Consider the following 25699-nt stretch of genomic DNA (forward strand, 5'->3'; position numbering starts at 1 on the left):
GTGCCGGGGGCCAGGGCAGATGAGTGGGACATGGAGGAGATGTGGATGAGAGCTGAGTTGATGGTGTTGGAGGGGAAGCCACGTTTGTGGAAGAAGGCAGACATTTCGGAAGATCTGGCTGTCCCCTCCATCCCTTCTCCACCTATCATTTCCTGCCTTTGCCACACCCCCCCCAATATTTTTGTTCGGACGCCTGCTGACATTCTCTCAAGCCTGAATCATCGGTTATCTATTTTTACCTTTGCTACCTAAAGGTCACTGTTTGACCTGTTGAGTTTCTCCAGATTTTTGTGTTTTTACCCCTATTCAATTGCAAGTCAGTCATACAGGCCCTTCGGCCTAACTTGCCCACACTAACCAAAAATCTACACTCACCAGCTTTTGGCCCATATCCTTCACAGCCAGTCATTCTCAATGGAGACCTTATACTTTCCCACTTGCGAGGGCCATAGCACATTGAAGTTAAAGCCTTGTTTTCTTTACACCTCACTTAACGTACATGTTCTTCATGGTTTTTTTTTAATGTAGTCAGTAGGAGAGAAATATGGAAGAAATCAAAACTTGACTGCTTCACAGGGAAGGGAGGTCCATAAACTGTGAGCAGAGTCAACCAAAAAGAAGTTGAGAATAGCTGTTCTAAACCTATCCTATCTATCCATCCACACAAATAGAAAGCCTTGGGAGAAGCCATTAAGTTGGCTCCAGTCTATGTCAGCTACTTTCACATGTGCAATGAACAGCCGGCATCCTTCATAAGAGCAGCCGCCAAAGGTATTGACTATCCCACAGCACCAGGAAAATATATTCCAAAATGAATCTAACGTTATTTTTAAAAAAACTCAAGAAAGGAGGCAAACACACACAAGAACCAGGTCACCCAAATCCACTTGCAATGTGAGCACAGCAATTTTTTAAAGGAATAATTTAGTTATTTTTACCAGAACAAAAATGGTCAGAAATAGTTTTGTGTTCCATTTCCCATTCTGAAAATTACACAAAGGAACAAGTGCAAAATGGAAGAGTTGAATCATATCAACAGAACCTTCTTTCAATTTGGTTTGCCAATCTACCAGATCTCATTTTGGATGCTTTGTCTTGAACCTTGAAGCTTGACAATCCCAAACCATCGCTCTCTTTGCTATATAAAGAACACTTCTTTATCTGCCGAGTTTCTCCAGCATTGTTTACTTCCTGCCTGTGGGACCGTGCCCCTTCCCCCGACCCAACTCACCATTTTGTTCGGGTGCCTGCCTACAAGTTGTCACGCCTTGATGAAGGGGCTCAAGCCCAAAACATTGATTCTGTATCTTTATCTTTGCTCTATAAAGTTTACTGCTTGACCTGCTGAGTTTCTCCAGCAATTTTAAAGTACTGTTCAAAAAGATTTTGGTCAATTCAAGTTAGATCCAGCAACACAATGTAAAATATGAGGAGATTCATCATGTCAGTAAAGACTCTTGCAAATTTCTACAGGTGAACCGTGGTTCTGACCGGATACATCCCTGTCTGGTCTGGAGATGCCAATGTACAGGACAGGAAAAGACTACAGAGGGTTGTGAACTCAGCCAGCCCCATCACGGGCCTTAGCCTTCATTCCATCGAGAACATCCACAAGACATGGTGTCTCAAGAAAGTTGCCTCCATCATGAAGGACCCTCGCCACTCATGCCATGCCCTCTTCACGCTGCTACCATCAGGAAGGAGGTCCAAAAACCTACCGGGGACATTCACTACCTAAATGAACGAAAGGAGAAGGAAATGAAAAGAATTGACTCAGTGAAATTTCTTGTTTATTTTTATTGAATGACAACATTGTTTGACTGGTTTAATGTATCCTAGATTTTGTACTTTAAATGGACGGGGGGGGGGGAGGTAGGGAGGGTGGGATGGGAGGAGGGAGGGAGGGGAGAAAATGGCACTGTATATGTGTGAAAAGGAAAAAGTGTGTATCATGGTTAATGTGGTTTATGGTGTGAAAAATAAAAAAATAAAAAAAAAGGAAGGAGGTCCAGGAACCTGAAGACGAGCACCCAATAGTACAAGAACTGCTTCTTCCCTCCCACCATCAGAATTCTGAATGGGCACAGCCTCACATTCTCTTCTTTTGCACTAAGTTATATATTTTTAAAAGTGTATAGTAATTTTTGTCACCTGCCATGCTGCCGCAAAACAACGAATTTCGTGACACACACTCAGGATGATAAATGCTGATTCTGAGAAAGGACATTTCCTCAAGTAACACTGGAGGAAGATGGCCCTTGAAGGGTTGAAATAACTGGAAGATTTCACATATTTAGGGCAGTAAACCTGGTTTCATCCTCAAACAGGTCTTCCAAGCAAATGAAAAAAATTCAACATGAATATTTCTGAAACATTTCTGACCATTATTCAGACTGGGATTTGAATCTGGCGCGGTCTGTTGGCCGTTGCCTTTGGGTGCTCTGGTTTCCACGCACCCTTCAAAAACGTTGAAGGGTTGCAGGTCAATTATTTAAATTTAAAAGTGTAAATTTAAGATTCAGTGCAGTAGCAGCTCTTCTGGCCCACGAGCCCAAATACCCAATTAATCTACAACCCCTTCTCGTTTTGAAGGGTGGGAGGAAACCAGAAGACCCAGAGGAAACCCAGGTGCACATGGGGAGAGTGTACAGATTCCTGACAGACAGCAGGGGATTTGAACCCAGATCGCTGGCGCTGCACTAGGGTTGCGTTAACTACGACACTCCTGCAGCAACAAATTCCACAGATTAACCACTCTCTGGCTCAAGAAATTCCTTCGCAGCTCTGTTTCACCAAGACCTTAGTGCTTCTACATCCCTTGCCTTGGTTAATGAGGGAAACTGGGGTAAAGCACAAAAGTCATTGCAGACATTGAGGCAAAAACACAGAAATGCTGGAGGAACTCAGCAGGTCTCACAGCGTCCATAGGAGGTAAAGTATATTACTGACGTTTAGGCCTGAGCCCATGCGGACCTGCTGAGTTCCTTCAACATTTCTGTGTTTTTACTACAGTCACAGCATCTGTAGAGTTTTGTATTTTACTCTAAAGACTCGTACAACCACCACTCAATAATACTGCCGTTAAATATTATTTTTAAACCCTTTATTGTGTGGAATCTTGCCAGAAAGAAATGGCAGAAGGTCATGAATGTGATTCAGGCTAATTCACACAATGCCCCCGTCCATCAGCTCTATTCAAAACTCCCACTGTCTTGAAAAAGCAGGAACGCATTAGAAGACGTCCTACCCCGGTCACATACTTTAACCCGGTGGTTTTCAACCTTTTTCTTTCCACTCACGTCCCACTTTAAGTAATCCCTCTGCCATCGGTGCTCTGTGATTAGCAAGGGATGGCTTAAGGTGGGATGTGAGTGGGAAGGGAAGACCCAATTGTTATGAAATATTTTGCTTGAGTAAAATTGTAATTGGCCCATTTCCTTTGGAGATCTGAAACCGTGCACATAACGAGTCAATGAGGGACGATTAAAACAGTGATTTTCAAACTTTTTCTTTCCACCCACATCTCACCTTAAGCAATCCCTGACTAATCACAGAACATCTATGGCATAGGTAATATTTAAAGTGGTATGTGAGTGGAAAAAGGTTGAGAACCACTGCTTTAACCCATCCCGTCAGGAAGATTCACAAGTACGAGATCATGTGTCAATAGATTCAACAGTTTGGTTACTGCCGTTATCGGGCACCTGAATGAACCTCCAAACAGTTCCAATATGCTCCTTTCGCTCTGTAACAACTGTTCTCACAGTAATCGCACTTTTGCACTGACTTGTTTCTTCTACTTCGCGAGATGTCTAACTGATCTCCATCACTGCATAAGACATGGGAGCAAATGGGGCTGCTTGGCCCATCGAGTCTGCCCCGCCATTCCATCGTGGTTGATTTACTCTCCTTTTCAGCACAATTCTCTTACCTTCTCCCCATAACCCTTGACACATACAGCAAGAACCGATTCATCTTCATTTAAAATCTACCCAGTGACTTGTGGCCTGCGGTCACAAATTCCAAATATTCACCTCTCACCCCCCCGGCAAAAGAAATTCCTCCTCTTCTCTGTTTTAAACAGATATTTTTGTATTCTGAGGTGGTGACCTCTTTAAAATTAGACATACAGCATGGTAACAGGACCTTTTGGGCCTTGAGTCCGTACTCCACCAATTACTCCCAAATGACCAACCATCTCCAGTACATTTTGAATGGTGACAGGAAACAGGAGCCCACACAGATATGGGAAGAACATGCTAATTTCTTACAAACAGCGTGGGATTCTAACCCTGGTCCCAATCGCTGGTGCTGTAAGAGCATTGCGTGAATCGCTACGCTAAACCTGCCACCCCAGTACAGTTGGTACTGGGGTTTATCCATATTAATGATTTGCGTGGTTGGGCAATTTGTAGGCAACACTAACACTGGTTGTTTAATGGACAGTGACGAAAAATGTCTGAGTTTGCAATAAGATCAAGATCCATTGGCAAGGTGGGCCATGGACGAACCCCGGTCCTGATGTCTGGCACTGCACCAACTGCTACACTAACTGTGCTCTTGCTCCAGACCACCCACCGCCAATTGTGGGGCATCATCACACACCATAGGATAAATATGACAATGAATTTGAACTCTGCAACCTCCTTCATCCCAAAGATGTGAAATGTCCCTCATCTGCAGGTAAGTGAGAGACTCTGGGTGGAGTTTAGGGAAAGAACAAAATATCAGGAGTGGATAATTGGTGCAAATTGGTGGTAGATGGCTTGCGAGATCTACAGACTAACCATTGCAAGGTTACTGAAAAACAACTGAGAGCCAGTTTGAGTTCAACAAAACTGTCCAAGACAATACGGCAACAGTAAACTTGCAAGGAGTATAGAATAAGACAGTAAAGCTTCTGTATGGAAAAAAGAAAAGCAAATACAAATGCAGGTCCTTTGTAATTGATCACAGGAAAAAATATTGAACAATTAAAGAATTACTTTAGTTTTATCTTCAGAGAAAAGGACACAAAATGCATCCCACAAGTACGAGGGGGGCCGATCTCATTCAACCACACAGTTCTGACTGGGCTATGTAAATTGAATGCAGCAAAGGCCCCACATGGAGGCCTAGTCCAAAAGGTCAGGCCCAAGGGTTCCAGTCCGAGTTGGTAAACTGGTTGGCAACAGATGGCGATGGGAGAGGGCCACTTCTGTGATTGGAAACCAGCAGAGTTCAAAAGGGATTGACGCTGGAACTCTTGCAATTGATAATGTGGATTGTGTATGAGGGATGACCAATAAGTTTGCAGATGGCATGAAAATTGATGTTGACCACGTGGAGGGTTGACTTAGGCTACAGGAAGGTATAAACATGTTGGTGAAATTGACCATAGACCATAATAGCCTATGATGTTGTACTGACCCATGGAAACCTACTCCACAATAATTTAAACCTTGCCTCCCTCACACCCATAGCCATTAAGGCAGTACGGATGGTGCAGCCGTTAGTGCAGCACCGTTACAGCACCAGCGATCGGGATTGGGGTTCTTATCCCGTGCTGTCTGTGAGGAGTTTGTACGCTCTCCCCATGTCTGCGTGGGTTTTCCCCGGGGGCTCTGGTTTCTTCCCACTATTCAAAACATACCAGGTTAATTGGCCGAAATGGCCTGTTCCTCTGCAGTATGTCTTTAAAAAATCCCTCTTTTTTTCTTACACCCATGAGCCGATCTAAGTCTTTTGGGTGTCCTTTATTGTACCAACTTCCACTACCAACCCCAGCAATGCATTCCATGCACCCATCATCCTTTAAAAGAGAAACACTCAACTCTGACATCTCCCCTAAAATTTTCTCCCCTCACCTTGCACAGATTTCCTCGTGCATTTGCTATTGTCACCCCAGGAAAAAGACACTGACTGTCCACCCATCATCTTGGATGTTTGTATTAAGTCGGTTTCACTCTCCCTGCTCGGTTCTATGGCAGAATGTCCGCACTAATTCAGAACCGCTGAGCCAGTTGGTCGTTTACCGCTGGTTCTGGGGGAGAGCTGTGAGGCTTGGAGGGAATGGGCAGAACCAGCGCTAAAAGCTCCTGTCTTGCGATGGCTAGACACAACAGCCTCCTATCTACTGGCAACTAGCCACAAGGCACAGTGACTCAGCAGCACGTGTAAGTCTACTGAGAAGCCCTGGCCTACTCAATGTGGCTACGTCATGAGGTCATTAGTACTTCAGGAGTCATGATGCCAGATCACATGTTGTATGTCTATATTAAGCCTGATAACACTGTAATAAACACTCTTCTCTTCACTGGCTGACATCTTCAGGCATGGCCTTATTATTTAAACATGATGGCGTATGAACGCAAACATCATTCGCCACAACCTCTCATTTTTCGTCATTCCAAAAAGTCAATTAAAAATGGCAGATGGATTTTGTTTTAGACAAACGCATGAACTAGGCTTCCAGATCCATTACAGATAGCAGGGTTCTAGGAATTATTGAGGAACAGGAACATAGCACAAAAGCAAACCAAAGATTTTAATCAAAGGATGTCGCCTTGCAAAAACTGGTGGACCAATTGCCATCCTGTACCTCACTTCCTGCTCCGAGACTTGGCGAGTCAGGCGTTTTTCTTTTCCTTGGTCCGATAGCTGCTAGCGCTGCAAGGTTTGCTTCCCTCTGCGCCAGCTGGGCAAGCTCCAATTGTTGCATCTGGTGAAAAAAGGAAAAATTTTTAAAGAAATTATGTCTACTGTCAGAAAATGTCAACTTTAAAACAAAGGGCAGGATCAGGTCAATTGGCAAAGCAGCCGAGGGATTCACGCCAGGCAGCGGACCACTGGAGACTGGCCGAAGGGGGTACCAGGCATTGGGGTAGACGCTGAAGGTTTCTTGATCGTGTTGGGGATTTGGATCTGGAGTTCGGATCGTTGATGGTCTGGTCTGGGGTTTGTGCAGCTGCGGGAGTGCTGCAGGCGAATCCACGGACACTCAGTGACTCTGGGGGGACTCTCTTTTGCTTTTCTTTCTCTGACTGTATAAGAGGTGCTTCAGGTAATTTCTGCCGAAGGCGAATCTGCAGACTAAAGCAAATTTTGTGTAATATTGCTCTGTTTTTATTATATGACAATAAAGAAATCTTGAATCTTGAAAATGAGTCTATATTAATCTCAGTACACCAAGAGCCTATTGCATCTTCCTCCATCCAAGAGTTTGGTTCACTTTCACCCTTGAGCTTTATCTAGCTTCTTTGAACTCGGATTTCAGGATCGTAGGGCATCTGCTGAAAACAGAGATGCGAAGGAATTTCTTCAGCCAGAGGATGGTAAATGCACAGTGTTAGGTCTGCTTTGTTCATGAATGAGTGAGACAAACACCAGGCTGAGTCGAAATCAGGGTTCTTTGTTCTTTATTACCGGATTGTAACACTTGCGACTAACAAAGTTAGTCGGAGAATGCATTCTGCCGTTATCAGCAAAATGGTAATTTTTTATACCCTTGGATACATGCTTAGAACATCATCATATCATTACTTGTCCAATGACTAAAACTGTTGCTATCCTTTCCCTGCTAGCTTCCTGCCTCTCAATCCATCAATGTCTCTCTTATCTTGTAAGTACAAGGATGCATTCTGTTACTCCTTAGTACTGGGTGACTCCTTCTCCGGTCCCATCTCATGATGTTTTACCTTACAACAGGCTGTTGTGGAGGCCAAGACATTGGGTGCATGTAAGCAGAGATTGATAGGTTGTTGATTAGACAGGACTTTGAACGTTATGGGGGAGAAGGCTGAGCTTTTGACCAGATGTTCTTGTGCCCTCCCACATCCACTGCAAGTTATCTCATGTTGGCATGTGGCAGAAGAACCAGGGGACGTTAATGGGTAAGAGACAGTGAAGATGAGCTGACGGGAAACAATTGAGAATGGGTTATAAAGAGAGCTTTTGGCACATTGGCCTTCATAAATCAAAGTACTGAGTACAGGGGTTGGGTTGTTATGGCAAAGTTGTATAAGACATTGGTGAGGCCAAATTTGGAGTACTGTGTGCAGTTTTGGCCACTGAACTACAAGAAAGGTAAAAGATTGAAGGCATGCAGAGAAGATTTACTAGGATATTGTCCAGACTCGAGGAACTGAGTTACAGGGAAAGGTTAAACAGGTTAGGACTTTATTCCCTGGAGCGGAGAAGAATGAGGGGAGAGATATTTAAAATTATGAGGGGCCTAGATAGAGTAAGTGTAGGTCAGCTTTTTCCACAGCAAGTAGGTGGGATACAAACCAGAGGACACGGGTTAAGGGTGAAAGGGGAAAAGTTTAGGGGGAACATGAAGGAGAACTTCTTCACATAGAGAATGGTGGGGGTGTGGAACGAGCTGCCAGCTGAAGTGGTGAATGTGGGCTCAATTTAAATTTTTTAAGAAGAATTTGGACATCTCCATGGATTGGAGGGGTATGGATGAATATGGTTGGGGTACAGGGCAGTGAGACCAGGGGGAGTAATAGTTTGGCACAGACTAGATGGGCCTGTTCCTGTACTGTAATGTTCTATGGTTGTACGAAGTTACTCGTGACTATCCTGGCACTGTGAAGGAGAAACAGGATTAAATCTACATGCCTGGTTTTTATCTACAACTCTACAAGTTTCCTGCCTATGATATCTAGAATTCCCTTTTGGACTTACAAAATCAACTTGGGGAGAGAGTGGGATACCCCATTGAGGGGAAATGCCTCCCCTCAAGATCCTTTGCAAACTGTGATTGCTGACATTAAAGTTTCAGACTCAACAAAAGGGTACATCAAGCCTTGAAGACATCAAGGGCCACACCCGAACTTTGTGCCAAAACTGCCAACCCTCCCTCTTTCCCCTTAGGTCAGAGGCGTAAGGTTCCGAGGGAAACCTGACAACGTCCAATTAGCGCAAGGATAAATCGATCAGCCTCCCGGACAGGTCTGAAGTGGCCGTGGGTTTTGCGGAAGGCAGTTCACGGGAAGCTCAGAGAGGGAGAGAATGGGCAGTCCTTGAATAAAGAGACAAAGCGCCTGAGCTGCTCGAATGAAGAACCAGTTAAAAAGAAAGCTCTCCATCAGAGACTTGCACTTCCCATGGAGAACATCGAAACAGAAACAGCTACTTTAAAAAAAAGTTGCTTCATTAGCTGGGGGGCACTGGTGTTAGTGATGGAGGTGGTGTCCATGGAAACTAATTTCTTCAGCTCCCTGGCTTTCAAACACTTGCATTGTCTTTATAAGCGGCTGTCGTCAAATCTTTAATCATGAAATGCGAACAAGCTTGATGATTTATTCAGCAGGGAAAATAATCTGTAGGTCAAGTGAAAAATTTCACACACAGCATGTTGGGAACTTTCATTTGTTTCCATTCCCTCTCCGCCGGGGGAGGGGGGGGGCAAACACTAGTGAGCTCCAATATTAAGGCTCAATTAAAATTGGGTCCAATTAGTGGAGATTTGCCTCCCAGCAAGCACAGGCAGGAAATGGATATTGGGAAAAAAAATGTAAAAGTGGGCTACAGTGCATCAGGAGCAGGCATGAAATTAACGTTTTTGTTGGCTTCTTCAGTTGCTGCGCAGGACCCTCTGGGGGTGGAAGTTTAAACCAGTCGAAGCTACAAAATACAAAAGCCCTAGAGCTAAACATGAACTGTGTGAAACAAGGGCTCCATCATAGAAGAGAGTGAGAGAGAGAGAGAGAGAGAGAGAGAGAGGAAAAACTGCTGGGTTTAGAAAATTAAAAGCCAGAGGCTTTTTCCATTTACAACTAAATCCCAGTTCTACCCTGGAGCTAAAGAATTATTCTTCTTTCTTTGGCTTGGCTTCGCGGACGAAGATTTATGGAGGGGTAATGTCCACGTTAGCTGCAAGCTCGTTTGTGGCTGAGCATTTATACTAAAATGTATAACCCATTGTGATATTCCCAAATAACAAATCCTGAACTTTAATGCAAGAATTAAATTCATCTCTCAATTATACAACACAAAGCTGGAGTTGTTAAGATAACTTCAAAAAAGACCAAGGCAGCCTACGGCTGCAAAGAATCACCCACTCCTTCCTGGCTGGAACGACCTTGCTTCTCACGAGTCGCTCTTGCCTTCAGCAGTTCCTGCCCTTGCCCAAGGCTTCTGACCTCCCCACAGAAAACAGCAACAAATCCTGACCTGAATATCCGGAGATTGATGCGTCCAAAAAAAAACCTTAAGGTGCAAAAATAACAGGAGGAGCAGTGTGGAGGCAAGTTAAGCCAAGCTCACCTCGGTGTCCCCATCTCCCACTTATCCCACTGCTCTCATTTCATCTTTACCCACTTCTGGACATTTTTGTCTCTGCAACTGCTCTCCTCCCTAATCATTTCTCCCTCTACCTGTCTCTCACAATTCTATTGGGCCCCAGAGGCTGGTGAATCCATGGAATTTGCTGCCACAGGCCATCAGTGGCGATATTCAAAAAAAGGCAGATGAAATCTTTATTGGGAAGGGAATCAAGGGTGATGGGAGAAGGCATCAGAATAGGGTTGAAAAGGATAGTAAATCATCCATGACAGAATGGCAGAACAGCCTTGATGGGCTGAATCGTCAAACTGCACTCCTCTGTCTTATGGTCCTTCCCCCCCAGCTGCTTCTCCTCCTCCCCCACCTCCCCCCCCCCAACTCTGTGTAACTTAACCTATTCTATGTCATCTTGATAAAGGGTGCCAACCTGGCTTATAAGGCACTGGTTGAGAATATTGTGAGTAGCAGCTTTGGGCTCCTCATTTAAGAAAGGATGTGCTGAAGTTAGAAAGGATCCAGTGGAGGTTCACAAAGATGATACTGAGAATGAAAGTTATATGAGGAATGTTTGACAGCTCTTGGTTTGTACTCTATGGAATTTAGGAGAATAAGGGGGGGGGGGGTCTCATTGAAACATTTTGAATGTTGAAAGGCGTGGACAGAGTAGGTGTTTCCCACGGTGGGAAAGTCTAGGACAAGAGGGCACAACCTCACGACTAAAAGGCGTCCGCTTAGGACAGAGATGCAGAGGAATTTCTTCAGCCAGAGCGGGGGGGAGGGGGCGGGGTGAATCTGTGGAATTTAAGGACACGGGCAGTTGTAGAGGCCGGGTCATTGGGGGTATTTAAGGCAGAGATTGATACGATTTGATGAACCAGGGCATCAAAGGTTATGGGGAAAAGGCCAAGCAGTGAGGCTGAGTGGGAAAATGGATCAGCTATGTCTTAAGCAAATGTTTACTGACCATTTCTACCAATTGATGCTGCTTGGCCTACTGAGTCTCTCCAGAAATTTGTTTGCTCAAGATCCCAGCGACTGCAGCATATGTAAAAACACTCCGAAATGCCGGAGAACGTCAGCCTGTTTTCAACGTCATTATTCCGGCCTGAGCCCTTCTTCAAGGAATAAGCAGAATAAAGCCAGAAGCAGGAAACCTCAGAATTCAAATAATGGTGGGGGGGAGGAATCTGGACCAACAAAAGGTGTTAATCTGATAACGATAAGGGACAAGGTAAGAATTTATCGTGTTTGTACGAAAGGAGAAGGAATGCAGAGACAGGTAGGGAAAGGCGATGGGGGAAGAAGGGTGTGGGGGGGGGGCGGAGTTTAACAAAAGCCAGGGAAGTCGATATTAATATCAAAATTTATGGGGGAGGGGAAGAAGTTGTTTTTGTACCATTATTATGGCCGCAATATTAATTGCCTAAAGCATTTGTGTTTCTCACCTCCTTGGCTCTTTGTTTCAATCGAAGTTGCTCAGGATCTTCATGCTTGGCTCGACTCTAGTGATTGAGAGAATAAAAAAAACAATCAAATTTACAGCATTTGCCCCCCTCTCCCATAAACGCCATGTTCCAATTTCAGATGTACCAGAATAATATGACAAATTTACATTTATTTTCAAACACCCCAGGATAGCAACAAGATGAAGAAAATAAATGTCAGAGCAGAGAGAGAGAGTTTCCACTCGCAGATATTGGCTAAAGATTTGGAGGAGTCGATTTGACACAGACGAGGAGGATCTTTCTCCCAGACGAGTGAATCCCAGTCCTCTTCAAGGGGTCAGCAGTGAAAAGGGTTTAAAAATGTCAAATTCCTGGGTGTCAACATCTCTGAAGATCTATACTGAAGCCTCCATGTCGATGCAATCACGAACAAGGCTCGCCAGCGCCTATACTTCGTGAGGAGTTTGAGGAGATTCGGTACATCACCGAAGAGTCTTGCAAACTTCTACAGGTGAACTGCGGGAGAGCACTCTGATTGGTTGCATCACTGTCTGGTACGGAGGTGCCAATACACAGGACAGGAAAGAGCAACAGAGAGTTGTGAATTCAGCCGGTGCCATCATGGGCATTAGTGTTCACTCAATTAAGGACATCTACAAGAGGCGGTGTCTCAAGAAAGTAGCCTCCATCATCAAGAACCCTCACCACCCAGGATATGCCCTCTTCACACTGCTACCCTCAGGAAGGAGATCCTGAAGACACACACTCCACGTTACAAAAACCACTTCTGCCGTCAGATTGATGAATGGACAATGAATCATAGACACTACCTCGCTTTTGCACTAATAATATATTTTTATTTTTAAATGTAATTTCAAGCAATTTTGTACCTGTTTTAGCTGCTGCAAAACAACACATTTTGTGAGATGTAATTATGACAATAAATTTTGATTCTGAATTCTCTGCCCAATGAAGTCATGGAGGAGGCCTCGTTAAATTCATTTAAAACAGATTTTTGAACAGCTGGGAATTGAAGGGTTATGGGGAACAGGGAGGTAGGTAAGCGAGTTCATGGCCATGTTCACGTTCATCTTAGTGGAGCAGGTTCGACGGGCCAGGTGGTCTATTCCTGCCATAATTTCTTGTATTATCAGCCCCAGCCCCCGACTAGGGCTCCAGTTTACCCACACAGCAACTTGCTCCTTGTGCGGTCTTCGACACATTTAAAACAAATTCTGCATGCAGGAAGCAGAAACATAAATTGAAGAAATAAATATTTGCAAAAGATTTGAAAGCCACTGCATCTGCTTCAAGATTGTTAATGTTGTCCAAAGGTTTTTAAAAACCCACGAGACAAACCCCAAGACAGAGAGTATGGTGGCAGCATTACAGTATCGAGGCACAGAACCTATGGAACTGAGATCTGCCAAACCACATCTGGACAATATCAGGCCCAGCCACATACTGCCACCCTGATGAGGAAAGGCAAGATGGATTTTAATTTGTTCACCAAATGAGACACAGCTGATAAAGCTGTTGTTTTCGGTACAATTCAAATAGCTTCCTGCACACAAGGAGAATCAACCATGTTATTTATCTGGTCATAGGTCAAACTAGCAATGGAATGTAGATCACTGCTCAAGGCTATGTGAATTACATAGATGGGTTCTTTTTTTAAAAAAAAGCAAATCTGTCATTTGAAGATTGAAAAAAGTTTCCTGATTTAACACCAGTCATCAGGAAATTGTACCAACTTTTCCCACACTGACGTTCGGGAAAAAAAGTACATAAAGAAACAACAAAACAACAGCTTGATGGGAGCAGAGTCCTAAGGGGGCCATAGCCCAAAAATGGTTGAGAATGGCTGCTCTAAACCCATCTTATCCATTTTTCCTTTAAACGTTGCAGTAGTGCCTGCTTCAACCACCTCCTCCGGCAGCCCGTTCCACACACCCACCACCCTCTGGGAGAGAACAGTTACCCCTCAGGTTCCTGTTAAATCTCTCCACCCCTCCTCCCCAATCTTAAACTTCATCCTCCGATTACGGATTCCCATGCTCTGACAAAAGACCGTGCGGTCACCCAATCTATTCCTCTCATGAGACGACAAACATCTCCAACAAGGCTCCTGGGTTGTGACCTTGAAATTGTGCTGCTTTTGTTTCAGAGTGTCCAAGCAGACGGACTTGGATCTGGTTGCTTGCAGGCATAAGTAGTTTCAAAGTGGTCTACAGACAATTCTGAGAGGCACAGATAAGGTAGACAACCAGCACCTTTTTCCCCAGAGCAGGAGTAGCAAACACTAGAGGACATCTGTAAAAAGAGAAGGGAGGAATGTTTAGGGGAGACATCTGGGTAATTTTTTTTTAAAACACAGAGTGGTGGGGGCCTGGAAGGCCTTGCCAGGGGTGGTGGTGGAGGCTGGAACATTCGGGGCATTTAAAAGACTCTTAGACAGGCCCACGGATGAAAGAAAAATAGAGGGTTACGGGGGGGTTGGGGAGGGTTTAGAAGAAAAACACCAAAGTCTGGAGACACTGTGGCTGAAGTAAAAACAATGCCCGAGAAACTCAGCAGGTCAAACAGTGTCCGTTATAGAGCAAAGATAAAGATACAGAACCAATGTTTTGGTCTTGAGCCCTTCATCAAGGTGTGGAAAACTGTCAGCAGGCGTCTTAACAAAATGGTTGGGTGAGGGGGGGTGGGGGAGGAAGGAGCAAGGGGATGAGCATGGTCCCAAAGGCAGGAGGTCATAGGTGGATAAGGGAAGAAGGGCACAGGAGCAAACAGGGGAAGGGGATTTAGTAATTTTTTGGTTGGAATATACAGGTTGGGACAACATCGAGGGCTTAAGGACCTGTACTGTGCTGTAATATTCTTTATTCTAAATACTTCTGAAGAGAAATAACTAGTGATCCAAGAAACACGACAGCCCATTTGCTCTCAGCAATCTCGCACAAACCACCACAGGTACAGTATATAACCAGATTCCCTGCTTCGGGGGACCGGCATGCTTGACGTAGTGGTTACAGCGCCAGGAATCGGGACCTGGGTTCAAATCCCGAGTTTGGACGTTGTTCTCGCGTCTGCGTGGGTATCCTCTGTGTGCTCCGGTTTCCTCCCACCGTTCAAAATGTACCCAGGGTTGCAGATCGATTGGGTGTAATTAGGGCAGCATGGGCTTGAGAGCCCATGGTGTACATCTAAATTTCTAAATTGAAAAAAATTTGTGAGAAACAAATCTGCTGGAGGAACTCAGCCAGTTAAGCAGCAACTGGGGTGGGAAATAGACACCCATCGTTTTGGGTCGAGACCCTACACCCGGGCTAAGAGACAGAGGAGATGGCATTGAGACTTTTGCAATATTGATCGCCACTACGGAGCCCCTGTCAAACGGTGGCCCTGGATTTTGTTTCCACTTGGGAAAGCAGAAGCGTGTATGGATCAAAGGCACAACACCTGCAGGCAGAGGAGTATCAAAGCAAATATTGTGATAAATTACATTTTTACACAAAGTAAATAAATTAGTTCAGAAGTAAGTTCATTCAGACATCTGATGGAGGGGAAGAAGCCGTCCTTGTACCATTGGGTGCTTTTCCTCAGGTTTCTGGACCCCCTTCCTGATGGTAGCAGTGAGAAGAGGGCCAAGTGACGGTCCTTGATGACAGAGGCAGATTTGTTAAGGCACCACCTCTTACAAGTGTCCTGAATGGAGTGAAGACTGGTGCCTGTGATGCTATGAGCCAAGTTCATAACTTTCTGTATCCTTTTCCTGTTGGGTCCATGTCAGAGAGTGAAGAAACCAGCCATAATGCTCTCCATGGTACATCTGTAGAAATTTGCAAGAGGCTTTGGTGAAATACCATATCTCCTCAAATTCCTCACAAAGTACAGCTGCTGGCGAGCCTTCTTTGTGATCGCATTGACATGGAGGCCCCAGGACAGATCCTCAGGGATGTTGACATTCGGGAATTTGAAGTTCTTAACCTTTCCACTGTTGGCCCCTCGATGAAGACTGAGCCATGTTCTCTTGATTTGCCCCCCCCCCCCCCCATATGAAGTCCACAATCAGTACTTTAGCTTTTCTAACTTTTAGACACCACACAACTACCTGATCTATTTCACTCCTATACCCTGATTCCCGCACTCGCACATTAAGCTGTTTCCGCAAACCGGAGCAGTGTTCGCTGCAGCGGCACATTATGGCTCCCACTCCCCCCCCCAACCATCAGTCTCACCCTGATCACGGTAATGACCACTCTCCCCCACTGATTGCACCAGCGGCACTTGTGATGCAAGCATACAAGCTCTGCCATTTCCCTTTTCAAACCGCCAGAGCAGGACACCTGGGTAACTTTTACTGGGTTCCCTAACCACCTCTGAGGTAGATCTGGGACCCAGTTGGGTTCTTGTCGGGTTGACTCAGTTGGACCCTTTCAAATCGCCATGTACCTGGGTCGCTAACCGTGCAAATTGTGCAGAAAACCTCCTTTCATACGGCAGTTTGAAAAGGCCCATTGTTTCTGATTCGTACGGACTGTGGGTTTTCTGATGAGGAAAGTCAAGGATCCAGTTGCAAGGTTTTGAAGTTGCTAACCAGTACTGAGGGCATGGTGGCGATGAAAGCTGAGCTGTCGTCGATTAACCCACCGACAAGTGACAGTGGATGGATTGTCGGGGAAAGAACTGAGAGCTGTACTGTACTTAGCAAGGAGGGATGCGGATTGTGTAAGTGTGGGAACAGAGAACCAAGGACAGGTCCAAGAGTAGAGCTGTGAAACCAACATTTCCAAACCTGGCAATTTCCTATTAACAGCTCCCTTTGCTGTTTAATGGAAAATGGGATATTGTTCAGTTACAATCACAACATGGAGAATTGTAAATAGAAGCTGAGACCCTTGGTAACCAAGTTAAACTTAGAGAAGTTATTCTGTAATCAAGCTTCATCTTGCCAGTAACTAGATCTTTGCAACTCCCATTCTGTCATCAAATGTAATTGTGTCCAGTGAAATTACAAAAGCTGTACCAAACACTTGCTCAGGAGGACAACTTTGATGGGTCTCCCGACGCACCTCGATTTTCACAAATCCCCCGTTGTTTCCAACATCAACTCCTCTTGCTGCAGATTGTGCAGCTTTTTAAAATTAGATTTACAACATGATAAAAAGCCGATTGTAAACCATGCCGCCCAATTAATCTGCCATCTCTAAGTTTTTGCAGGGTGGGAGGAAATAGGAGCACATGGGGAAAACCCATGCAGGTCACGGGGAGCACTGACAGACTCCTTACAGCTGGCGCTGTAATAACCATGCTGATTATTATTGGTTTGCAGCTGAGACGGAACGGTGAGCAAACGTGGGAAGGTCCCGCAACAAAAAAAACTCTACCGGGCAGCCGAGTTAGTGTGCCACACTGCAACAGCGCCAGCGACCAGAATTCGAATCCAGTGCTGTCTGTAAGGAGTTTGTACGTTCTCCCCGTGTCCGAGTGGGTATCCTCTGGTGTTCCAGTTCTCCCCCACTCTTTAAAACATACTGGGGATGTAAATTGGGCAGCATGAGCTCATAGGCCGAAAAGGCCCGTAAAGCCTAAATTAGAAAAAAAATTCCAATAAACCTGGCAAAGCCACAGAATGTTGGATCTGTGCGGGATCAGGTGTACGCCGCCGACAGAACACCAAGAAGCTTCCAGCCGCCACCTCAAACCCTTGGATGAGAAGTCCTTACCTTCGCCAGTCGCAGCATTATTTCCCTCTCATCCTCGTCTCTCCGCTGCTTCTCCAGCTGATCCAACTGCTCAAAGAACTTCAGCTGTGACCGTGTGTCACCAGACAAGTTGTATTGGTCATTGTCCTGCAGGAGTGGAACAAACAGACTGAGCCAAGCTGAAACACTGCCCTTTTCAAACAATTTGCCAAGTCCCCAAAACAAAATTACTTGCTGCAATTATTAGCCAGTGCACCTGCTTTTACAGCCTCCTGCCAAATTAAATTCACTCAACTTGATTTCACTAAAAAACGCTCCTAATTTAGGTGTTGATGGACCATGGTCCACATGCAATGCTTTTGGATGACTTTGGGCCTCAAGCTTTTGTTTGTGACATTCATTTGGGTTCGACCACAAGATATAGTTAATGTAGTGGTTAGAACAACATTATTACTGTGCCAGCGATCATGGCTGTCTGTAAGGAGTCCCTGCATGGGTTTTCCCCAGGGGCTCCAGTTTCCTCCCTCTCTTCAAAAAATGTACCAGGGGTTGTAGATCAATTAGGTGTAATTGGACAGCCCAGGCTCGTAGGCCAAAAGGGCCTGTTACCATGTTGAATATCTAAAGAATTTTTTTTAAAGTAGGCTATTCGGCCCACCAAGAAAACTCTGCATTCTCCCACTCAGCTCCATGACCCAGCCTTCTCCCCATAACCTTTGATACCCTGACTATTTAGATACCTTTCAATCTCTGCCTTATGTGCACCCAATGACCTGGCTCCAATTCTTTGCACAGAGAGGGTTAGGAGTATGAAATGAGCTGCCAACTGAATTGGTGAATACAGGCTCAATCTTGGCATTTAAGAAAAAATTGGACAAATCCAGTAAAATCCCCATTATCTGGCACACAATCAACTGGAAACTCAAACAATCACAAAAACATCAAGGAAATAATTAAATAAACAATTTTTAAAGCAGATAAAGTTTTAAATAAAAGTTTAAAATTGTAAAGTTTCTCTGAAGCAACGCACAACCCTTGGTGAAGATGAGTGCAAACATTCAGCCAGCAGAGCGCCCTGGTTGTGTCCCACCCACAGCCACCGTTTGAATAAAGTTTCAATAAATTCACGGTGCCCAGGATGTCGGGCCAGCTGATGCCGCTCTCCTGAAGTGTCTGTAAACTTTGGGGGGGTGGGGGGTTAATTATGATGGCAACATGGTTAGCATAGCGGCTAGTGCAATGCTGTTACAGCGGCAGCGATCAGGATTCAAATTTAAAGGAAGAGGTGCCAAGGGCCTGTCACTGACACAGAGGCAAGTCAGGTAGCACCCAGGGCCTAGCTGGAAGGCCAGCACGGAGGTGAGTCAGGTCGTGATGAGGGCCTGACTGGGACACTGGCGTGGAGGTGAGTCGGGTCGTGCCAAGGGCCTGACTGGGACACTGGCGTGGAGGTGAGTCGGGTTGTGCCGAGGGCCTGATTGGGACACTGGCGTGGAGGTGATTCGGGGGTGGGGGGAGGGTTTAATTATTATGGCAGCATGGTTAATGCAACATTGTTACAGTCCCAGGGACTGGAGTTCGAATTTAAATATTGTGAGTTAAATGAACCTTACATAATTAAAGACTAAAATACTGATTTTCTTTTAAAAAAAATGACATTTTCACTATCTTTTGATCAGTGTATTCTTAATGCAGGTGTATTAGGCATTGGAACAACTGAAAAGTGGCAAAGCAGCAGGTATGGATGGAATCCCCCCAGAAGTCTGGAAGGCTGGCGGCAAAACTCTGCATGCCAAACTGCATGAGTTTTTCAAGCTCTGCTGGGACCAAGGAAAGCTGCCTCAGGACCTTCGTGATGCCATCATCATCACCCTGTACAAAAACAAAGGCAAGAAATCAGACTGCTCAAACTACAGGGGAATCACGCTGCTCTCCATTGCAGGCAAAATCTTCGCTAGGATTCTCCTTAATAGACTAATACCTAGTGTCGCCGAGAATATTCTCCCAGAATCACAGTGCGGCTTTCATGCAAACAGGGGAACTACTGACATGGTCTTTGCCCTCAGACAGCTCCAAGAAAAGTGCAGAGAACAAAACAAAGGACTCTACATCACCTTTGTTGACCTCACCAAACCCTTTGACACCATGAGCAGGAAAGGGCTTTGGCAAATACTAGAACGCCTCGGATGGCCGGATGGCCCCCCAAGTTCCTCAACGTGGTTATCTAACTGCACAAAAACCAACAAGGTCGGGTCAGATACAGCAATGAGCTCTCTGAACCCTTCTCCATTGACAACGGCGTGAAGCAAGGCTGCGTTCTGGCACCAACCCTCTTTTCAATCTTCTTCAGCATGATGCTGAAACAAGCCAATAAAGACCTCAACAATGAAGATGGTGTTTACATCCGGTACCGCACGGATGGCAGTCTCTTCAATCTGAGGCGCCTGCAAGCTCACACCAAGACACAAGAGAAACTTGTCCGTGAACTACTCTTTGCAGACGATGCCGCTTTAGTTGCCCATTCAGAGCCAGCTCTTCAGCGCTTGTTGTCCTGTTTGGCGGAAACTGCCAAAATGTTTGGCCTGGAAGTCAGCCTGAAGAAAACTGAGGTCCTCCATCAGTCAGCTCCCCACCATGACTCTCCCATCCATGTACCTGTTCTAAGTTTTCTTATATGTTAAAATTAACCATATAAAAATTACAACACAGAAACAGGCCAGTTCAGCCCTTCTAGTCCAAGCCGGACGCCTTGTCCCATCTCGTCCCATTGACCTGCACCCGGCCTATAACCCTCCACACTTCTCTCGTCCATACACCTATCCAACTTTTCCTTAAATATTAAAATCGAACCCACATCTACCACTTCGGCCAGGAGTTCATTCCACAGTCCCACCACCCTCTGAGTGAAGAAGCTCCCCCTCATGCTTCTCCCTTCAATCTCAATCCATGTTCTCTTGTTTGAATCTCCCCCACTCTCAAAGGAAAAAACCTGCCCACTTTGACTCTATCTGTTCCCCTCATAATCTTAAATATCAAATCAGCCCTCAATCTTCTATGCTCCAGGGAATAAAGTTCCAGTCTGCTCAATCTTTCCCTGTAACTCAAACCCAGGCAGCCTTCTTATGAATCTCTTCTGCACTCTCTCTATTCTGTTTATAGCCTGTAATTTGGCAACCAAAACTGCACACAATATTCCAAATTTGACTTCATCAATGCCTTATACAAATTCAACATGACATCCCAACTCCTGTATTCAATACCCTGATTTATGAAAGCCAACATATCAAAAGCTTTCTTCTCCACCCTATCTACATGTGACTCCACTTTCAGGGAATTATGTCCCAGAATTCTTAAATCCCTTTGTTCTACTGCACTCCTCAATTGTCTACCATTTAACGTGGATGAGCTTTGCTGATTAGTCCTACCAAAATGTAGCACCTCACACTTATCAGTATTAAACCCTATCTGCCATCTTTTAGCCCACTCTTCTAACTGTCCTATATCCCACTGCAGGCTTTGATAACCTTCCTCGCTGTTCACACCACCACCAATGTTCGTATCATCTACATACTTACTAATCCAATCTACCACTCCCATCATCCAGATCATTAATATATATGACAAACCACAATGGATCCAGTACTGATCACTCCACTAGTGACCAGCCTCCAATTTGACAAACAATTTTCCATCACTCTTCTCCGGCATCCCCCATCCAGCCATTGTTGAATCCATTTCACTACTTCAACATTAATACCTAATGATTGAACCTTCCTAACTAACCTCTTCACTGTTTCAGCTGGCAGCTTGTTCAATCTCACGCCACTCTCTGTGCGATGACGAGCCCTCCTCATGTTCCCTTTAAACTTTTCCCCTTTCACCCTCCCACCTTTATCTCACCTAAACCTCAGTGAAGCCAAGGACCTGGAGTTCCCCTGGTCAGACCGAGCAAGCTGGTCTTGTCATTCCTGGAAAGCCATTAGTAAATGAGACATTTTTCCGCACTCGAAACAGTCTGGTGGAGACTAGTTGAATCGACGCCCCAGAGATCCTTGCTGAAGTAGCACTGGGATGCCACAAACAGTCAAATGTTGCTGTAGATCCAGTCTCCTGTTCACCTCCACTTTTACATGAAAACTCAGTTGCACCACAGTTGCCAATGAGAGTCAATTAAAAAAATTCCAAATTAATTACTTGAATTTAAATCCCAGAGTTGCCACAGTGAGATTTGTTCTCTGGTGTCTGAATCAGTGGCCCGGAACTCAACATTTGCACTACTTATTACCCTCAATTGACATTTTCTCCTTGGTGTCATCGGACAATTTGTTTGCACCAAAGAAGAGGTACAAGGACTGCCTAAAGAAATCTCTTGGTGCCTGCCCCATTGACCACCGCCAGTAGGCTGATATCGCCTCAAATCATGCATCTTGGCACCTCACAGTTCGGCGGGCAGCAACCTCCTTTGAAGAAAACCGCAGAGCCCACCTCACTGACAAAAGGCAAAGGAGGAAAAACCCAACACCCAACCCCAACCCACCAATTTTCCCCTGCAACCGCGTCTGCCTGTCCTGCATCGGACTTGTCAGCCACAAACAAGCCTGCAGCTGACGTGGACATTTACCCCCTCCATAAATCTTCGTCCGCGAAGCCAAGCCAAAGAAGAAAAGGTGGAATATTATTGAATTACTTGCACATGTTCTTGTGGTCAATTTACATGCAACAAGGTTTTAAATTTATTTTTTTTTAAATGTAGACACACAGCACGGTAACGGGCCATTTCAGCCCATGAGTCCGTGCTGCACAATTTACATCCAAATAACCTACAACCCCCTGTACGTTCCAAACAGTGGGAGCAAACCAGATCCCCCTGGGGAAACCCACCCAGACACGGAGAGAAGATACAAACTCCTTACGGACAGTGCGGGATTCGAAACCCAGTCGTGATCTTTGGCGCTGTAAAGGCATTATGCTAACTGCCACGCCAACCGGGCCGCCCAACTCAGTTTGTGTTCTTCACTCAAATTAACCTAGAGTGCCCCAATAAAATGCTGCCAAGATCACCTGTACTTATAGAGAATCAAAGCTGCAGATGTTGATCAGATAAAGAATTACTGGAGGAACCCGGGTTCGACAGCATTCAGGAGCAGAATTTTTTTAATGGTCAGACAACACATCTGGCCTGGACACTTTATCAAGACGGGTGTGGAAGGGGTGATATTTCATGTATAAAGGGGGGAAAGAAGCTGTGTGAGGGATCCCAGACATGAGAGAGGTGGAGGCAGGTAGAGAGAGCGACCACTGGGATTGGGTGGCACAGTTAACGTAACACATTGCAGCATCAGCGATCCGGGTTCGAATTCAGCGCTGTCTGGAAGGAATTTGTGCGGGTTTCCTCCGGGTGCTCCAGTTTTCTCCCACCCTCCAAAAACGTACCAAGGATTGTAGATTAATTGGGGTATTTGCACTGAACAGGCTTGTGGGTAGATACAAAACTACTGCCTTTGAGGGATCCAAAAGGACAAGATATTCAGGACATGCAAACCACAGGTGCATTTCTAACATAAAGACAATTTATCCCACATGTCATCAATTTCCTGGAAAATTCTCTCTGAATGCAAGTGTTACCAGCAAGGCCAACATTTAAAACCCATCTGTAATTTTCCTAAAAAAATCAGTGGTAAAATCAGCCCCTTGAACTGCACCCACAGTCCTCTTCACACAAGTTACTTCTGCGTCAACTTTCTGACATCCAATTAACTCCAAATGACGACAGTTGTATTCAATCAATTAAAATGAATGCCATCTTCTCTCATTTTACAACTACGACGGTGGGGCTCAGTAAGGCAATAACACCATCAACAAACTTGCTGACAATACCATGGTAGTGGGCTATATAAAGAAAAGTGATGAGATACTTAAGCAGATCATCAAGGCAGGGATGCCCACAATCACCCTTATTGTTCGCGTTAGCCATAGAACCACTAGCAGAATTGATAAGAACAGAAAATAAAATAAAAGGGATAAAAATAAAAGACAAGGAATATAAAATCAGTCTATTTGCAGATGACGTTATAGTATACTTAACAGAACCAGAAATATCAATAAAAGAATTACATTAGAAATTGAAGGAATATGGAGAAGTGTCGGGATACAAGATTAACGTAAATAAAAGTGAAGCAATGCCAATGAATAATGCGGATTTCTCAAAATTTAAGAAAGAATCACCATTCAGATGGCAAATGCAAGCAATACGATACCTAGGTATACAAATAAATAAAAACCTTGGCCATCTATATAAACTCAATTATTATGCACTAACGAAAAAATTACAGGACGACTTAGAGCATTGGAAAGATTTACCACTAACACTAATAAGAAGGATAAACTGTATTAAAATGAACATTTTCCCAAGGATACAATACCTATTTCAGGCATTGCCAATACGCTTAACAGAGAAATTCTTCAAGGAGTTAAAGAAAATAATAAGGAAATTTTTATGGAAAGGGGGGAAACTGAGGATAGCACTAGATAAATTAACAGAATGGTATAAACAAGGAGGCTTACAACTGCCAAACTTTAAAAATTATTATAGAGCCGCACAATTAAGATACCTATCAAATTTTTATTAAACAAGGGAAAAGCCAGATTGGACTAGATTAGAACTAGTTAAAATAGGGGAGAAGATACCTGAACATATATTATATAAATGGGATGAAAAATTGGTACAATGTAGGAATTCTCCAGTATTACATCATCTGCTCAATATTTGGAAGAAGATTCATGTAGAAAGGAATAAAACAAATGACCAATTACCAAAACTAATACTGACGCAAAATCAGCTAATCCCTTTTACAATAGATAACCTTTCCTTTAGAGAATGGGAGAAAAAAGGGTTCAAAAGAATAGAAAATTGCTTTTCAGGAAATAAATTATTATCCTTTGAACATATGAAGGATAAATATAATATAACTCATGATACAGTGTTGGCATATTACCAACTGAAATCCTACTTGAAGGACAAATTGGGAAGCAGTCTGAGGTTACCAGAGGGAAGTAACTTTGAATATGTGATTACAGACACAATGACAATCAAAAGATTTATAACAAATATGTATATTAAACTGCAAGAAAAGGAGAATGAGGAAACAAATGGTAAACCTAAACAAAAATGGGAACAAGATTTAAATATAAAGTTAAAAAGCATGGGAGAAGTTATGCTCTGGAACGATGAGAAATACAATAAACACGAGGTTACGTATGATACAATATAACTGGATACACAGGCTATACATCACACCTCAAAAGTTAAATAATTGGGACTCAACAGTATCTGACAGATGTTTTCGCTGTAAAAAGGAAATGGGAACAACAATTCATGCAATCTGGACATGTGAGAAAGTGAAAAAATTTTGGGAAGATCTAAACCAGATATTAAATAAAATTACAAAAAGCAATATACCAAAAAACCCAGAGATCTTCCTCCTAAGTAACATAAAAAACAAAGAATTTGGACTTGATATGGATGGTGCACAAAAAGCATTCCCGAGTAACCACACCACCCAGAATTAGTGCTCAGCGATGGTTCAGGGGCTCACTGAAGCCTTTGCGAGTGGAAAGGAGGGGGTTGAGAGCAGCAGCAGAACTCTGACAGCACATGATCAAAAGCAGGGTTGTGATGAGTTGCAGTGAACCAGCCCTCTCCCTCAATCCATCTATATCCATTTCATCTCATGCCGTCGACAGCATCCATCTCCTCCTTCAGTGCATTCCTGTGGGAGCAGGCTGAAATGCTCTCCCTGCTTAAGCTCTTCCCGAAATCCCAAATGGATTAATTAGTGATCGCCTTGTATACACATGGCTGCGGGGGCTGTTCTCCCTCAGAAAATGGATCCATCATCTCTCTGTGCTCCTCATTGCAGTTATTTTGACAAATTAGTGTCACTGGATTATAGACAAGAGCAGATATTTACTTATTCCTTCCTTTTTCCTGGCGAGGTCAGGTTGCACGTGACCACCCAGGCAATAGTTATGAGCAACTTTAAAATACCGAAATAAAACAAGACTGAAATTAAACTTCAATCTTTTTCTTTTACACATTATTTCAGCAGGGATGCCGCTAGTTATTTTGGAGTAAGTCATCTAAATGACCAAACAAATTATTTTGAGCATGGTGAGGGTGGTGTTTGAAAATAACCAATGCTAATGAAGGGTCCAGGCCCGAAAGTTTGGTTACCCTTTACTTCCTGTGAACTCTGCAGGATCCGCCGGCACGGTCCT

At 44.3% G+C, this 25699-nt stretch overlaps 1 protein-coding gene across 6 annotated transcripts in view; it reads right to left on the minus strand.

Moving 5' to 3' along the window:
• LOC138755852 (transcription initiation factor TFIID subunit 4-like) overlaps positions 1–25699 on the minus strand; it is a 161503-nt gene that overhangs the window by 46755 nt on the left and 89049 nt on the right. For 5 of the 6 annotated variants that reach the window (XR_011352589.1, XM_069922576.1, XM_069922577.1 and 2 more), the window contains 3 exons: positions 17444–17569; positions 11718–11774; positions 6581–6700 (listed from right to left, as the gene is read on the minus strand). Coding sequence is in view for 5 of the 6 variants with exons in the window: in XM_069922576.1 (XP_069778677.1) it covers positions 6581–6700; positions 11718–11774; positions 17444–17569 (303 nt within the window). In the remaining variant the exon portion in view is untranslated. Of the gene's footprint in view, positions 1–906; positions 1735–6580; positions 6701–11717; positions 11775–17443; positions 17570–25699 lie in introns of those variants that run through there. The other variant, XM_069922575.1, reaches the window with a different exon arrangement.

The sequence above is a fragment of the Narcine bancroftii genome, chromosome 2, assembly GCF_036971445.1.
Source record: "Narcine bancroftii isolate sNarBan1 chromosome 2, sNarBan1.hap1, whole genome shotgun sequence".
In the NCBI taxonomy this organism is placed as follows: Eukaryota; Metazoa; Chordata; class Chondrichthyes; order Torpediniformes; family Narcinidae; genus Narcine; species Narcine bancroftii.